The sequence below is a fragment of the Trachypithecus francoisi genome, unplaced genomic scaffold, assembly GCF_009764315.1.
Source record: "Trachypithecus francoisi isolate TF-2019V2 unplaced genomic scaffold, Tfra_2.0 Lachesis_group8, whole genome shotgun sequence".
Taxonomy (NCBI): Eukaryota; Metazoa; Chordata; class Mammalia; order Primates; family Cercopithecidae; genus Trachypithecus; species Trachypithecus francoisi.
Genome location: NW_022681473.1, coordinates 36872989 through 36891458, shown reverse-complemented (window position 1 = coordinate 36891458; position 18470 = coordinate 36872989). Strand labels below are relative to the sequence as shown.

The window sequence follows — 18470 nt, the reverse complement described above, 5'->3', positions numbered from 1 at the left end:
AAAAGCTCATTCATTTATACTGCTGGATGGGGGTCAAAATCACCTAAAGTAGGGGAGTTACTTGACAATATATATTGCAAATTTTGCATAATGTTTGCATAATTTATCTTGAGCCGGAAATTTTACTTCTAAAGAATTTATTGTAGGGGTAATCAGATATGAGCACAAAGATAAATATACATATTTGCTTGCTTACTAAAAAATTCCTTGCAATAATAGTGAACATTTATTAAACAACCCAAATGCCCAACAATGGAGTATGGCCTACATTCATTATAGTTAATCTCATCAGTTTTTTTTTTTTTTTTTTTTTTTGAGATAGAGTCTTGCTTTGTTGCTTAGGCTGGAGTGCAATGGTGCAATCTCGGCTCACGGCAGCCTCAACTTCCCAAGCTCAAGTGAACCTCCCAGTTCAGCCTCCCAAGTAGCTAGCTAGGATTACAGGCATGGGCCACTATGCCTGGCTAAGTTTTGCATTTTTTGTAGAGACAGGGTTTCGTCATGTTGCTCAGGATAGTCTTGAACCCCTGGCTCAAGCAATCAGCCTGCCTCAGTCTCCCAAAATACTGGGATTGCAGGCATAAGCCACTGTGCCTGCCCCAGATTCTTAAAAGCACTGCATGTGTGTGTATTTAAGTAAAAAGAATATAGTTAATCTAGTAAATACTTTTAAAGATCCCTAAGGCACTTGAACTCACTTATAAACACCGTTTCTATTATTCCTCCTTGACACTATTCATCATGTATACAACATACATAATTCATGATATGGAAAATACATAATAAATAAATAGTTCATCTCTAAAATAATTTGAATGAAATAGTAAAGCAACAAGCCAAGAACAAAACTTTATAAAAACAAAACCCACCTTCTAATATGTTTTCAAGAGAAAACACGTAATTATAAAATGTAACATGGCTTCAAGTCTTTCCTTCAAAAATATTACGAGAAGGAATTAAGAGTCAAGTAAATTCTTTTGTTTTATTGTTGACAAGTATAGTGTATGCAATTATACTGTATGTAAAATACAGATTTTTAAATAAGGAATAATGAGCATCATATAGCAGGTGGTCAGTATTTCTCGATCTTCGTGTTAAAATCCTATTTCCTTTCTAACATCTTGAGTACATTATACAAAAAGAATAACGCCCAAAAGGTATAAGAGAATCTGAAAAAAACTTAAGTTTTGTTCTCCAGAGATCACAACTAGGTCAGGTCACATGCTTTATTAAAAGAAAAAGAATATATATGTGTACATACAATATATATGTTTTAAGATAATCTATCCAACTTTCCCTATTTTCTTAATGTAAAGGTATAATATAGGGAACTTCTGCTAATAATAAAGATGGAGATAATTCCGACCAACCTTTCTTCTGAAGGCAATCAAAAGTCTGGACAAAAGATAAAAAACATCTGTTTGAAGGCATTGGATTATTAATAAGATGGTGAAAAACTATAGGTGAGTATCAGGAGGAAGTTGGAGGCTCAGGAAAGTAACTTCTGCAATTTCAGCTAATTTCCCCTTGAGGTTGTTTGCTTATGCTGGAAGAGCTGGCAGAAAAGCATAGCAACAGTGTTAAGAATTTGTGGGAATAGGGTGCTGGAATTGGAAATTAGGATCTTTGTAAATCTTCCTTGCTTTGAGTTGGGACTCTGAACAGCTATACTGCAGAGGGCAAATCAGAAATAGGCCGGCCCTCAGGAAACTACAGTTTAGTATCAAATTATCTCAGTCTTTGAAATAGGACTGAGGTGATTTTGAATTGCTAATGCTACCTGGAGTCTGAAAGAAGGAATTGTAAATATTCTCTGAGATATTTAATATTGTGATCAGATGTATCAAAATATTCTGCAAACAATTTTGCAAATACCTGACTGGCACACAAAAAATTTGCGTGCATATGAGGAATTAAGACCACATGCAAGAAAATCAGTCTAAACAGACCCAGTGGTTACAGACTTTGGAATTCTCAGACACAGACTTTAAATTATAGTTGTCTCTCAGTATTTGTGAGGGATAGGTTGCATGATCATACTAAAATTCATGGATGCTCATATCCTTTACAAAAAAAAAATACAGCATTTGCACACAACCTATACAATCCTACCATATGCTTTAATAATCTCTAGATTACTTACAATATCTAATACTATATATATACTATGTAAATAGTTATCATGCATTGTTTAGGGAATAATGACCAAAAAAAGTCTATATGTTCAGTACAGATGAAACCATCCTAGTTTTTTTTTTTTTTTTTTTTTTTTAATCACTTGGTTGAATCCATGGATGCAGAACCCATGGATATGGATGGCTGACTGTAATTATAAGCTTTGTACTTAATAACAATTTTTGCAAAGATATGAAACTATAAAAAAGAATAAAATGGAAATTCCAGAATTGGAATGTAGTGACTGAAATTAAAAATTTTATGGATTTAAGGCTCATTTGATAAAGCTGAAAAAAGAAAGTAAACCGCAGAATGTGAGAAACAAAATTATCCAGGGTGAGAAAAACACATTAAAAGCAAAAGAGTAAAAGGCATAAACAATACAATGAGAAAGTGGCATGCAATATAATTGGAGTCCCAAAAGTAGAGGAGAGAGCAAAAGTGACAAAAGCAATAGGTGAGGAGATAATGGTTAAGAATTTTCCAAAACAAATGAAAGATAACGCAGAAAGAAATTCAGAAAGTCATCAACCCACTTAAGAGAAGTAAAAATAAAGTCAACTAGGCATAATATAATAAAACTATTAAAAACCAAAGACTGGGGAAATATTTCAATAAGCCAGAAGTCAGATTGTATTCACAGGTGCAACACTTAACATAAAATCTGACTTCAACAGATTATTATTCTCTGTGAATAAGGTCTTACATATTAGCCCTTCTTTCCCAACTATTTGTCTATTTGTCTTAGGTGAGCTAAATGTGTGCTGGGACACATTTGAGCCAAATGTCCCAGCACACATTTAGCTCACATAAGAAAAATGGACTCTAGTTGGGAGTGAGGGGCTAACAAACACCAGATCTCAAGAAAATTCCCCATAATGGAAAATACAGGCAGATTTGACTATATAAAAGTTAAAAGTCTAATAAATTGATCAATTATTGCTTAACATATATATATAAAAAAAGCACCAAATGAACAAAGAGTTATTAGATATGAAGTGCCAAGCAAAAATCTAAGCAAACAAAAAGACCCTCAAACCCATAACAAATAAACAAAAATTTTCACTAGTGCGAATGAGCAAAGGATACCTCACAGGGGATGAATTGGCCTTATCAATAATCTGAGAGTTACAAATTTTAAAAGACTATGCGGCTGGGTGTGGTGGCTCACACCTGTAATCCCAGCACTTTGGGAGGCCGAGGTGGGTGGATCACAAGGTAAGGAGATTGAGACCATCCTGGCTAACATGGTGAAACCCCGTCTCTACTAAATATACACAAAATTGGCCGGGCGTGGTGGCGGGCACCTGTAGTCCCCGCTACTTGGAAGGCTGAGGCAGGAGAATCGCGTGAACCCGGGAGACGGAGCTTGCAGTGAGCAGAGATTGTGCCACTGCACTCCAGCCCTGGGTGACAGAGCAAGACTCCATCTCAAAAAAAAAAAAAAAAACAAAATAAACAAAAAACTATGCACTATTATTATTATTATTGCTGTTGTTACTACTTTTGGTTTAGATGAAGATGAAACAGGTACTCTCATGTGTACTAAGCATAGAAAAAAATTATAAAAAGCAGTTTAACATGATGCATTAAAAAAAAAAGATATGTCCTTTAACCTGGCAAATCAGCTTCTAGGATTCTGCTATGCACGCACAAATGTGAATATACAGATATGTTCTCTGATGTACTGTTCACTAATAGAAAACGGTTAATTAAATTATGGTATGCCTATTCTCTGGATTCTCAAAAACAATAAAAAAATGAGGTAGATTCTTCATGTATGTACCCTAAAAATGTTCATAATAAACAAATAAAACCAATAAACATAATAAACAAAAAAGTTGCAGACCACTATGTGTAATGTACTAGCATTCATGTGAAACTTAACAAAAAGCTTTATGTAATACAAATACATTTGTATTATACACATACTGCAAAAATAAATATTTAACAGCATTTAATCTCTGAGATAGGGCATAAGATTGAGGTTCTGAGAAGAGTTAAAGATGGCACTCTACTTCTTATGTTCTACATTGTCTGAATTTTTTTCTTAACTAACATTATATGTTAGCTTTGCAATGAAAATGTCTCATACATACTTTTATGAGAGAAAGAGAAATATCAAGTGATTTGTCAATAGAAAAATAGTAAACTCTACATTGTTAGTTGATCTTAAGAACAGATTATTATTATAGAATATGATATGATTAATGATAATTTCCTGCCCTTAATAGAGGTTACATTTTAAAGAAGGATAGGAAGCAAAATTATTCCATCAAAAATAGGTAAAACGAGTCAGGCATAGTGGCTCATGCCTATAATCTCAGCAATTTGGGAGGCCAAGGGAGAGAACTGCTTGAGTCCAGGAGTTTGAGGTCAGCCTGGGTAACATAGTGATACTTTGTTTCCACAGGAAAAAAAAAAAAAAAGCCGGGGTGGTGGTGCATGCCTGTAAGTCCCGCCTACTCCTTGGGCTGAAGTGGGAGGATTGCTAGAGCCCAGGAAGTGGAGGCTGCAGCAAGTTTTGATTGCACCACTGCACTCCAGCCTGGGCAACAGGGTGAGACCCTGTCTCAAAAAAAAAAAAAAAAAAAAAAGAGGGTAAAATGAATTTTACTGCTAGAGTTATTTAGAACATCAATGCATACCTGTTCTAGATCTTTGGACGATACTGGTGAATTGAAATGACTATAAAGGTAATTTTCCCATTAAGTTTTTTTTTTTTTTTTTTGAGATGGAGTGCAGTGGCGCCATCCCGGCTCACTGCGAGCTCCACCTCCCAGGTTCACGCCATTCTCCTGTCTCAGCCTCCCGAGTTGCTGGGACTACAGGTGCTCACCACCACGCCTGGCTAATTTTTTGTATTTTTACTAGAGACGGGGTTTCACCGTGTTAGCCAGGATGGTGTCAATCTCCTGACCTTATGATCTGCCCGCCTCGGCCTCCCAAAGTGCTGGGATTACAGGCGTGAGCCACCGTGCCTGGTCCCAATTAATTTTAATAAAATAGCCAAATCTATTAAAAATTAACTGTTCTATAGGTTGATATACAAAGGTTCTCTTTAGAAATAATGTTACTATTTACTTAAAATGAAAGTTATACTTACAACAAGAAATAGGCTGAATTGGTCCAAGTTGTGGAAAAGTCATTAGAACAGAAATCCCTGGTGGATCATTTTGCTTTGGTTGTTCAGCAGTTTGGTCAGCCCAAACTACCACTTTTTTCCTCTCCACCAAATGTTCGATCTCTTTGAAGTCAGACTCAAAAGCAGCATTTGACAGGCCAGCTTCATTTAATGTGCAATATTGTTTTCTTAGGGCTGGAAGTAAAGCATTTAATACTCTATATACAGAAGACGAGAAGAAAGGAGAGGTAAATGTTACATCTTAAATACATTATTTTAGTTCTTTTATGTAACACCCAAAGTATTAGCATATCATTAAAATAATTTCCCATGTACGAACTAAGTTCTAGTCTCAGATTGTCTTCACTTGCTTCCATATGACCTTGGACAAGGCAAAAACTGAAGTTTTTCCTCTGTAATGTGTGGGATAGATAAATTGCCACTACTTACAACAGGAGATTGCTTTGAGGACTAAATGAGTTAAGTATACTTATTTACTTATTTTTTAGAGACAGGGTCTCACTCTGTGGCCCAGGCTGGAGTGCAGTGGCATGATCATCTCATTGCAGCCTTGATCTCTTGGGCTCACTTGATCCTCCCGCCTCAGGCTCCCGAGTAGCTGGGAACACAGATGTGAGCCACTACACTGATCAATTTTTTTATTTTTTTGGTAGAGATGGGGTCTTGCTATGTTGCCCAGGTTGGTCTCAAACACCTAGCCTCAAGAGATCCTCTTGCCTCTACATCCCAAAGTGCTGGGATTACAGGGATAAGCCACTGTGCCTGGCTAAATGAATTAGATGTACATAAAAGCTTTTTGCAAAACATAATGTGATTTCCAAACCACAGATGTTGTTACTGCTACTAATTATCATAAAATTGAAATGAAAAAGTAATATACTATGTGAAATGATGAGATATATTTTAGGTATACAATATTATAACACACACACACACACACAAACACATAACAAAAGAACAAAACCTACCTCTCCTTTAAGTTAAATGACCTAAAGAAATGGCTTTTGGAATGGCACTTAAAGGGATTTTAAGGAGAAAAGTTGTAGATAAGGATGGGGAGTACAAATAATCGTTAGGGCACTGGATTCATGGCTCTAACTCAAAATCTTCCTTATTAGTAACAATTAGAGTAGCACTGAATGTAATTTTTTGTGTATCAGACTTCTATGTAAGTGGTCACTGAAGAAATGTCACAGCTAAACAGTTATAAATTTATACACTCAATCAGTGGTTCCCAACTTTTCTATAAAGGAAGATTTCTAACAACATGAACGATCTTGAAGTGATTCAGTCCTGGAATCCTGAGTCCGTCAAGATGATGTTCCAGTTGTCTCATAACATTGAGGAGAAGAGAACCAGTAGAAGTATGGATAGGGTAGTGGGAAAACACTAATCAGGCATTAATTTTCATACACAAGGAAATACCACCTTTTAACCTATGAGTCTTAAATATTTCAATAGCAGCACAAAAAATGGTGACCTTTTTCCTTTTGGTGGGGGTTGCTAGAGGGTACTGCAATTAAGTCAAGTAGGTAACAAGTACAAGAAGAAGTTATTAATCAAAGGCAATTAAACAATTACTTATTTAGCATCTACACTAATCAGGTACTGTGCAGGAAAGTTATCATAGTAGGCCTGACACTGCTAAGACAGGTTTGGTTATAAGGTTGACACCTGGCTGGTATTTTAAAATATGGATTTTAGGAGGGTTCCCAGCATTTCCAGAACTCATATGACAAGAATGGCTCACTGTGCTTAAACTGTTTGCACAAACAATATGGTTTATGCTAAAACACTGTCTCTCCTTTTGAAAAGTCTGGAATTTTGATACATCCTGGCAGAAAGTGCCTATGCAACTAGCTTCCAATAAAAACCTGGGGCACGGAACTCAAAAGAGCTTCCAAAGCAGACAACATTTCACATGTGCTGCCACAACTTTTTGCTGGAGGAATTGTACACACTCTGTGTGATTCCACTGGAGGAAGACTCTTGAAACTTTGTGTCAGGGTTCCTGCAGACTTTGCCCCCTGTACCTTCTCCCTTTGCTGATTTTGCTTTGTAGCCTCTTGCTGAAATAAAGCACAACTAATGATAAAACTATATGATGAGTCATGTAAGTCCTCCTAATGAATCACTGAACCTGAAAGTAGTCCTAGGGACCTATAACACAGGAATTATATCATGTTATTTATTTTCATGTTTAATCTTTTCAAAAACTTTATATGAAATGTATTATAATCTATTCATAACCTTTATATGAAATGTATTATAATCTATTTTTATATAAGAAAACCATGGCTTAGCAAAGCTAAATAATCAGCATAAGGTTATATTGCTCATAAAAGCTGTAATTCAAGACTGATTCCAAAACTCATCTTCTTTCTTCTATGCCACATTGCCTCTGTGACGCTCTAGTTCACCAATTTTCTAAATTATTGAGTTAGTCTTTTTTCCCCCATTTTAAGGTTAATGTCTATCTTAAGATAGTGTATTCATCTAGGGTCTGATATAGCAAATGTAGTATGGTTAAAATAAATTAATGTTTCTTGATGACTTCAGCTCTTGTAAGTGGTTTGAGTGTTAGCAAATGAATATTCAATATCTGCTCTAGGAATAGACACAGAAAGTATAAAGAGATTAGTTTGAGCTTCCAGCCACATAAGAATAACTCCCTGAAGTTTTTCATTTTTCTTTTTTAAAAAAAGGTATACTAACATGATTTCCTCTAAATCAAGATAATTATCAGTTATTTGAACACACTAGTAGAACATGAATAGATTCTTAGAGTAGCAGAAAGCAGTTAGAGAAATAAATTTCTCATTTGCATGGAACATCAAAGTGATGCCTAAGGAGTTGACTGATGTATCCAATGTGACAAAAAAAGATTAAGCCATACTTTTTCTTTTTTACTATTATGTTTTAAAAAATAAATGACTAATGTTACTACTGAGCTAGAGGAGAGAACATAAAAGGTCTCTTATAGCATCCCATAAAAATCAGGACACCTGATATTTAGCAACTTTACTGTAATGACAGCAAAAAATTCTGAAATTATGAATAATTAACAATTGCCTACTTAAAAATTCAAGTGATGTTAACAGCACTTGCTTCTAAGAGGAGACATGGATGGCTAGAAGATAGAGGTAGAAGGCAAATTTCTTTTCAATGTGTAGGTACTTATGAAATTTTGTATTCCATAGCATATATTAAGTAAAAGTAACGTACTTTTAAAGAAAAACACTTTCAAATTTATAAAGCAATGTAAAAAGTTTGTTGGAAGGAAAGAACTCTCTCAATGTTTTCTGGTTCAGGCAGACACTTAAAAATAATGTATCTTGTAACACATAAAACTCAATTTTCTGGCAGTGGAAAATTGAACTTCTGTGCTTCAGATATAGTGGTAAAATTGGAAAATAGGTAGATGTATGTACTCACGCCTCAGTCTGCCTGTGTTGCTGTTCCTGAAGACAAGCTAGATCCATCATATGTCTAATTTGTGCTTTCAAATCTTTGTTCTGGAGGTGCAAATGGTGACAATGAAGATCTTTCTTGAGTTCCTAGGACAAACAATATAAAATGTACTTCAGATTACTCTAAGAATATTAAAATTAAATCAGTTTAATAACACTTATTTTATATTGTTGCCAATAGTTTTAATTCTTTTTAGATATTAAATAATATGTTTAGAAATAATTTGAAAAATAAGAGTTCTGGAAAAGGTTGTCTATAATTTACAAGCAAGATAAGTTTTCGTGTTTCCTCAGAAACTGAGTGTTAGGAATTCAGGAGAAATTTTACTGTGATGACAGCTTCTTGGTCTATCCAACTTGTTCACGATATTGTAAAAATACATAAATATGACTAGTTTGTGCTTAAATGTCACTTCCTCAGAAAGGCTTTCCTTGAGCATTGTATTTGGATAGACACTCTCCACCCCTCGATATTGTCATAGCATTGACTGCATTGATCAGTAACAATTTCATTGATGTATTCATTTATTTATAATTTCTCTGTTCATACCAGAACATACAGTTTACCATCAGCACAGGCATCGAGTCAGGTTAGTTCAGTGTTAAAGCCCCAGTGTACTAAGTCTTGAGTTGTGTGCAATAAAAATTTCTTTTTTTGCATGAAACAAAAGATCATGTGGTTGATATCACCTTTGGTTGCATGATATGGTTAGAGCACTGGCCTATGAGTCATGTGATTTTAGAAATGGGCTTATAGGGACTTGAAACAAATGCTACCTTAAGTTGAATATACAGCCTTTATGGAGATCAGTTTACTGGAATAAAATTTAAGAGCTGGATCAGATCTCTTCAGTCCTTTCCAGTTAGAAAATTAAATGATCATAATAGTGTGAACATGTTTGCCAAATATTCCATCTGTTTTCCTTTAAAAGAAAAATATCCTTTATATACATCCTCTGATACTTTTCTTTATCTTCTTGAATCTTTCTTCTTTTAAAGAGACAAGACTTGAGACCCACTCTTGATACAAGCTTCATCCTGGCAAAAGTGTGAAAATGTTTTATGTAGGCTCCATTTTCCTATGCCTCATCTGCCTAGGGCCAGGTGTCCTGTAATCTACTACCTAAAGTTACTTGTCTTTCCTTAAACCTACTAAACCTTATCTACAGAAAATATCAGCGAAGGGATCACACCAAAGTATAAATGGTGATAATCAAATATTCTCCGAAACTTTATTGGAAAAATTTCAGTCAATACAATGAAAAAAATGTAAATTCTTTGGACACTTTGAATGGCTAAGACAGGAACCCTATATGCAGGAGAGCTATGCCTGGAAACTGAAAACTTCCTCCTAGGGACAATTCCCATAATCCATCTTAGCTTTAGTGAGTGGAAACAATGCAAAGTATTCTTCAGATTCTTTTAAAGAATATTAAGATTAAATCAATTTTAATAAAACTCCTTTCCAATGTGCAGTTGACCAATAATTTTCTAAAATGTCAAACTTATTTTTCTCCTTTTTAAAAAGTACTTCCAATACCAGTTATTGAGACTATGACAGAGAACCATGTCACTCATCCTGTTTGTCTGGATATATTAAAGTTAGGAGTTATTTATGTAATTCATTATACTTCAAGAAATATATCAAATGTTTTAGAAAAAAATTATCTTTAGGAGGCATGATGATATGGCTAGAGTCATGTGATTTCAGAGATGGGTTTAACCTTTAAACAAATGTCACCTTAAGCCAAATATATACTCTTTATGGAGATCAGTTTACTTGACTAAAATTTAAGAGTTGGATCAGATGATCTCTTTGGTTCTTTCTATTAATAGTTAGAAAATTGGATGATCATAATAGTGTGAACATATTTGCCACACATTGCATCTTTTTTCCTTTAAAAAAATCTCTCCTTATAGCATTAGGAGAAATACCTAATGTAAATGATGAGTTGATGGGTGCAGCAAACCAACATGGCACATGTATACCTATGTAACAAACCTGCACGTTGTGCTTATGTACCCTAAAACCTAAAGTATAAAGAAAAAAAATCCCTCCTTTATATACATCCTCTGATAATCTTATTCCTTTATCTTCTTGAGTCAGTCTTTTAAAGAGACAAGACTTGATTGTATAATTATATTAGTCAATAATGGGTCTTCGGCTAGCCTGTTAACTTTGGAAAACCAAGTTTACAATTTGAGTCTTTCTTGACATACTAATGACTAAATCTGATTGGAAGAACATGGCTTATTTTGAGAACTATAAGTAGGCCAGTAATAGCTATAGAGTATAATGAAAGGTGATATATAAACCTTGAGAAGTATTCAGGTGCCAGATCATGTTAGGCCTGGTAACTCACAATGGAGAATTTATTCTAGGGAGAAGGCACTGAAGAACAACATGATCAGTTTTACCTTTTAAAATTCACTTTGGTTGCAGTGGAGAAAATGAATTGCAGTAGAACATGAATCAGAGAAGAAAGACCAAATGTGTCAGTCCAATAATGGGGCACAGGAGTCTGAATTAGGGATAGCAGTAGAGGGGTATAAAGAGAAGCAGACAGATTCAGAATATTGAAGAATTAATAATGCAGGAGAGTATAGAGAAAACAGCAGCAATTTGAAAGTCAGAAGTTCTGGGTATTTGTCCAGAGTTGTCTGACCTTGGATAAGTCCCTTTATCATACAGCTATGTCTCAATTTGCTTATATAAAAAATAATGGCTTATAACTAGATAATTTTCTCAGCTATTTTTTCAGCTATAAATATCTGCACAAAAAAGAATTGAGGGTTAGATTTGGGTGATGGCAATGAAAATGGTTTTAATATTATTTGTTCAAGTTATTTGGGTTAAAATGCATAAAAAACAAAGATGTAAAAATCAATTCCAGGTTCACATTCAGGTATACAAAAGTTCTTCATAAGAGAAATCTAGATGACAGATTGCTAGAAAAATTAATTTGACTGTATTGAAAAAGTTTTAATTTATTAAAAATAATCTAGACAATATTGATTAACTTCATAAACACTAAAAAGTAGACAAAAAAGCAAACACAAAATAGCAATAATAATGATATCAGAAACAATACCATACCATTTTTAAAATTGGAAGCTTATGGTAATGTGGGATAGAAAAGGCAAACTAGTAAATTTCTACAAATGACTTTTTTGCCTCCTTAATATTTCATAAGTTCTTAAGTACTTCTGCAGTTGGAATGTTGATTACATGGACAAACATATAATACAAGCATAATGTAAATTAAGTTAGGATATTGAGAGGTGAAAATACTCTAGGAATATTATTTAAAACTTATATAAACACATATTTAAAATTTTTAACGAATATACTTAATGCTACTGAACTGTGTATATCTACACATGGTTAAGATGGTAAATTTTATGTTATACTTTACTACACACAAAAAGTTGTTTCAAGACTCTTCATGAGAAAATTTTTGCCGACTAGAAGGGGTAAATAATCTATGAGAATATCATAGCCCGAAGTAACCAAACAAATTAAGGAATCTTCAGTAGTTATTTTTAAATGAGGTCAAAGTTTAACACTAACCGAAAGACTTAAGAGTTTTATGTAGTTTAGAAAATGATAATCTTGAGAATATGACTGCTTTAGATATACAGTCTCCAAATAAACAATTAAATAATAAGTGAAATAAATTGAAAAGTATTGTCAACATTCCACACCTGCTACCAATCCAAGAGAAGCAACTCTTGTGCATTAAATGAGAAACACTCATTTGGCCAGGGTTATCAGTCGTTTTCTTTGAAACGATTTTATCAACAACATAACCATATTTCAGTATTCCTACAGGTACTGTGATAGAGCCTGTTGCATTCTATGATGAGCCTCTATGACTTTCTATGGAATTTCAGAAGTTATATCCTCTGATCCTAGCTAACCATATTATAGTTTATTAATGAATCTTGTCTTTTTTTGCTTACTCCTTTTGAGTCATTATATCATCTCAAGATGGACACATTTTTAAAAAATGTGCTATAGATCCTTCTGAAGTAGATATTCTTAATCTTGTGTCAATGGAAGGGTTTTAGGAAACCCAAATGACTTAGGATATTTATGCAAAATTGTATGAATTTGACGTCCCCAATCTCCCATCTGGGAGAAAATCCACACAGCTTTGAACAGATTCTCAAAGGCATCTATGACACCCAAAAAGGTCAGAATCACTGTTCTGGAAGAGAAATTATATTATATTATATATTATATTCTATTATATGATGCAGTTAACTCTTTTGTTAACTGTGTACACGGATTCTTTGCACAACTTGCTTGGCTATTGATGTCTATGCTATTGTAGCTTAGAATAGTATTAAACTATTACTTATCATCCATTATTTGTTAAGTGTTGCTAGGCTTTGAATATAGCACTCCACTTAAGCTCATAATATCTTAAATAAATTTATAGATGTCAAATTAAGACATTAATGTTAAACGCACTGTCCAAAGTCATATAATTAGTGTTAGAGTTGGTATTCAAAACAACTACTATATGCCAGAATTACCAAACACTCCAAAGTTTATCCTCTTTCCAGTGTTTACATTCTCTTTGTGGGGAATATTTTAAAGTGCCTTACAGACTAAGTTACATTATTGCAAAATATTACTAGAATGTGCTGTATACAATATTTAATGTCCTAATCTACTTAACTAACTGACTGGTATGCTTTTATCAAGATATTCTGAGGTACAGATTAAATTGTTGGCTCAATAAATATCCATACTAAGGAACTACTGTCTTTGGCTTCCTTCTTAGCAAACAGGGTATCTGCTGCTTGCTCCTTTCACTACTTTGAACTGTCATCATTAACTACTACTGCTAGTCTTTTCTCTCCAGTCATGTCTGAGCTTTCATGTTAAAAGAATAATCATTTACAGCCATTGCTAGCCCATCAGAGAATCCATTCCCCAGTCATAATGCATTGACTAATATCTTTGAATTATAAAAAATTAGTACTTTTGAACATTAAAGATCTCTGGCATTTGTTGGTAAATATTTTATATTTTCTTTCACCTGTATTTTCTGTCTGGTGCCCTTTTAGGAATTAAAAGATTTTGGAAGTTTCCATATCAATTAGCTGACACAGAGTTATAGAATTTCAGAAGAGCATCACCAAAGTAGAGACTGTAGATATTTTTCCTTTTAGAAAAAGACTGAAAAGAAGTTGTTCTTTTATTAAACTATTAAGTATTTGGGTGAAAATTAGTTGTTTCATAGCAGTTGCTCCTAGTTGCTTAGCCCATATTTACTTTCTTCTTCTTTCTTATTAAGAGATCTCCAATCTCATTACTGGGTATATACTCAAAAGATTATAAATCATTCTACTATAAAGACACATGCACACATGTTTATTGCAGTACTATTTACAATAGCAAAGACTTGAAACCAACCCAAATACTCAACAATGATAGACTGGATAAAGAAAAAGTATATTGCACATATACACCATGCAATACTATGCAGCCATAAAAACGAATGAGTTCATGTCCTTTGCAGGGACATGGATGAAGCTGGAAGCCATTATTCTCAGCAAACTAACACAGGAACAGAAAACTAAACACTGCACATTCTCACTCATAAGTGGGAGTTGAACAATGAGAACACATGGACACAGGGACGGGAATATCACATGCCGGAGGCTGTCGGGCGTAGGGGGCAAGGGGAGGGAGAGCATTAGGACAAATACCTAATGCATGCCAGGCTTAAAACCTAGATGACAAGTTGATAGGTGCAGCAAACCACCACAGCACATGTGTACCTATGTAACAAATCTGCACATTCTGCACACGTATCCCAGAATTTAAAGTTAGAAAAAAAGAGAGAGCTCCAATACTGTTCAGAGTAATTATGCAAAAAAAAAAAAAAAAAAAAAGGAGGTCATCTTTTCAGAGTGTCTTCTATCTACAGATAGCCATGTGACATATTTCTAGCCAACACATTAGTCTGTTAGGAATTTTTGGAAACATCTTTGTTCTCCTATATAGCCATCCCCCCTCCTTTCTTTCCTCTTCTTCTGGCTTAGATGTGTAAACTTGAGACTAGATATGAAACAGTAATATTACAATCATGAAACGACAAGCATGATAATGACATTTTAAAGGTACTGCATTAGAAATGAACTGCATACTTCCAAGACTTATTGTTAAGAGAACAAAAGACAGCCCACACTAGTTAAGGCACTAAAGTTAGATTACTGCAACCTTGTAGCAGAACATAATTCTAATATGATACTGTCATTACCCATCACTACACTTCAAAAATAAAACCTTTTGCCATTCTAAGGTGGAATATCTTCAGTTACACACACACACACACACACACACACACACACACACACTCTTTCAAATCAACTTTAACCATAACACATTTAATGTTGACCTCATTTAAACTATTTTTGCATAAAATATCAACATTTCTAACAAATTACCTACATAATGAATCCTCAAGTACAGTTTGAAATAGAATTATTTATTTTAACCTAAAAGCTACCTTATAAAAGGATGCAATCACTTAGAAATAACATTTAAAAGTAAATTAAATCTCAGAGTTATGAGGCAATAATAGTTGTCTTATGAAAGACATTTACTCAATAAGGAAGAGAACACATTTTAGGAGCTCAGTTCTTAGAAATTAAATCTGAACATACAGAGATATTTGTACCTTTGGAATATGACCGTTTTGACCTAAGTGTCCCATTTCTTTTTCGACACGATGGAGCCAATTAGTATTCTCATCAAATTGCTTCAGTTCCTCCTCCCTCCTTTTCTCCAGGTAGCAGCGACGAGTTTTCAACATTGCAAGTCTATGATCTCGTTTTCCAGTGGCCTGAAACACAATTCATTTAACAGTGAATCTAATTTTCATGATCTTTGATGTATGTGATATTAGTAAACTAGTATATTTTCTTATGTGTACTAATGTAGTAAATTAAGTTAGGCTATATATTTGTATTTAAAGCTATTTCCCCCTTGAAATCTCAGAATACTACTGCTTGCAGAAAAATAGGAAATTGAGCTGTGAGTCATTGTTATAAAATTACAGGTTGAGAGTTTATGGCTTTCAGAAATACAATGACCAAATCGAAGACCATAACTTTTGTTTTTTTGGTGTTAAAGTACAGTCCTTTCAGTATGTTTCATTTGAAAAGTTCATACAAGGTCAGATACATTCCATGATTTCCATACTCAAAATCAAAGCAGATACATATATTGCTCTTATCTTTGATCTGAATAATGTGTTCTATTGCTCTGTGTTTGCCTATAAGGCCTCAAATTGACTGATATAAATCATAGAAAAAAGAGCTTATATCAGAGTGCTTATCAATATCTGATCTTGCCTGTAGCTTGGTTCAGGAGCCATAATGAATATTCAAAATATTTTTGGTGTTTTACCTAGGCACAAATTGGAGATTACAATTAATCTTTGATTTCTTACCCTAAGAGTCTTGCACACTATCATGAAAACAAGGGGCCAGAACATCTTGCCCTCTCTGGGGTATTTGCCCATAGACACTAAAGTCAATAATTATCAGATAGGATGGGTAGACCTGAAACAATGGATCCCCAAAGGTTAGAATAAGCATTTGCAGCTGGTTCTGGGAGCAGGAAATGAAAAAAAAGAAGAGCAGAAACTAGATTTGAATTTGGTCAAAGAACTCCCCCTCTTTGGGAGATAAACATCTCTTAACTTTGACAAAAGATGTACTATTGAGACTAGGGCATATAATAGAAAAATATGATTATCTTCATCTGGATAGAGGATATGAGCTAATAAATGATTTAAGGTCAGGCAAAGGTGGCTATCAAGAAGTCATAACCAAATCTTAGATACTCATAAACTTTTACTTACCTTCCCTTCAAGGGAAATGCAAGAGTCAGAAAGAAGCAGATTCTATTTCAGGCTAGAGTTATAGATAAGGGAAAAATAGTTGATAGCCACTGTCATTCTAACTAAGGTTCCTGACTCTTTTTTATGGCTTCTCTGGTTAATTATAATATCCTTGTCTCTCTCTGTCGTGGTAAGACAGTAACAAAAACAAAACAAATGTCTCAAAGAAACAAAAACCTGGATAGTTAAGAAGAGAAAACAAAACAAAACGTAACCCATCAAACTGACCACAGCACTAGGAAGAGAACTGTGACAGAATGCTACAATGCAGGCTAGGATGGTGGCTCATGCCAGTAATTCTAGCACTTTGGGAGGCTGAGGCGGGAGGACTGTTTGAGGCCAGAAGTGCAAGACCAGCCTGGACAACATAGAGAGACCATGTCTCTACACAAAAATTAAAAAATAAATGTAGGCTGGTTTCGTGGCGTGTGCCTGTAGTCCCAGCTACTTGGTAGGGTGGAGGGGCTGATATGGGAGCATCACTTTAGTCTGGGAGGTTGAGGCTGCAGTGCAGCGAGCCATGACTGCATGATTGTGCCACTGCACTCTAGCCTGGGCAACAAAGTGAGACTCTGTCAGCAAAAACGAAAAAAAGAATGCTATCATGCAAAGGTTACCCAAGCATGGTACAGGGACCCCTAAGGATTCCTGAGATCCTTTCAGAGAGTTCACAAAGTTAAAACCATTAAAACCATTTTTATAATAACACTAAAATGTTATCAGTCTTTTTAAATTCTTGTTTGCTCATACAGTTAGTTGTACAGTAGTTTTCTAGAGACTAAATGATGTGTACCACCACAACAGAATAACAATTCAGCAGTTATGAGAATATAGCTGATAGGAAAAGCCAGGCATTAAAGAAATTTGCAAACATGTAAAACAATGCCACTCTTCTATTTTCACTATTTTTGAGAAAATAAAATTATTTATGTAACCACACAAAATTTTTAATTATTATTTAATATTTATTTATAATTTATTGCTATTTATTATATTTTAATATAATTATTTCTTTATTATGTAATATTATTTTAAAATGAATCAATACATAAAATAGTTTTGCACATCTGTTTTAATTTCTAATATAGAAATATTGGTAGAGGGACTACATATAAACAGGAGCTCTTTGAAGACCTAAATAATTTTTAGAAGCGGAAAGGGGTCCTGAAACTTGAAGTTTAGAGCTACTGCTATAACAGAAGGTGGGAGGTGTGACCTATTGACTTTTTTCTGCTATTCAGCAGGTGTACAAATTTAGGCAGATCTTAGTGGGTCTTCAGTTACTTTGTCTGAAAAATGAAGATGAAAATATTGTACCTAACTGAAGGCAGGCAGCTAATTAAATTATCTTTATTTTGCTTTAGCATTTACAGTTGTATGGACTCTTAGAAACCAGGGTATGCGGGTCTGATGGCAGCAATATTTAATATCAGAAAATCCTAAATGAAAACTTCTAAAAGTCTGTTTATGACTTTTTACTTCTAATGTCCATCAAATGTATCCTCTATGATGGTTCTCAGAGGACATTTTCCATCAGAGTACTACTACCACCCATTGTTCTAAAATGGCAAGTTAGTGTTTGGGAATACATTCTAAAATATGCATGTTAAACCCCAACATTAGAGTGAAATGTCTCCCATTAAGTTTTAAAAAACTTTACATATTTCATTAACAAAATCCCCTGCACACCACAAAAGTCTTGTGAGAGAACAAACATAATTCTACAATTTTAGTTGTTACTACTGCTTTGTGTAA

General features: G+C 34.3%; 1 protein-coding gene across 2 annotated transcripts in view; it reads right to left on the bottom strand.

Moving 5' to 3' along the window:
• Positions 1-18470, bottom strand: part of KIF18A (kinesin family member 18A) — an 85597-nt gene that overhangs the window by 28531 nt on the left and 38596 nt on the right. For both annotated transcript variants that reach the window (XM_033208102.1, XM_033208103.1), the window contains exons 11-13: positions 15489-15653; positions 8756-8877; positions 5282-5517 (exon numbers count right to left, since the gene is read on the bottom strand). In XM_033208102.1, coding sequence (XP_033063993.1) covers positions 5282-5517; positions 8756-8877; positions 15489-15653 — 523 coding nt within the window. The remainder of the gene's footprint in view (positions 1-5281; positions 5518-8755; positions 8878-15488; positions 15654-18470) is intronic.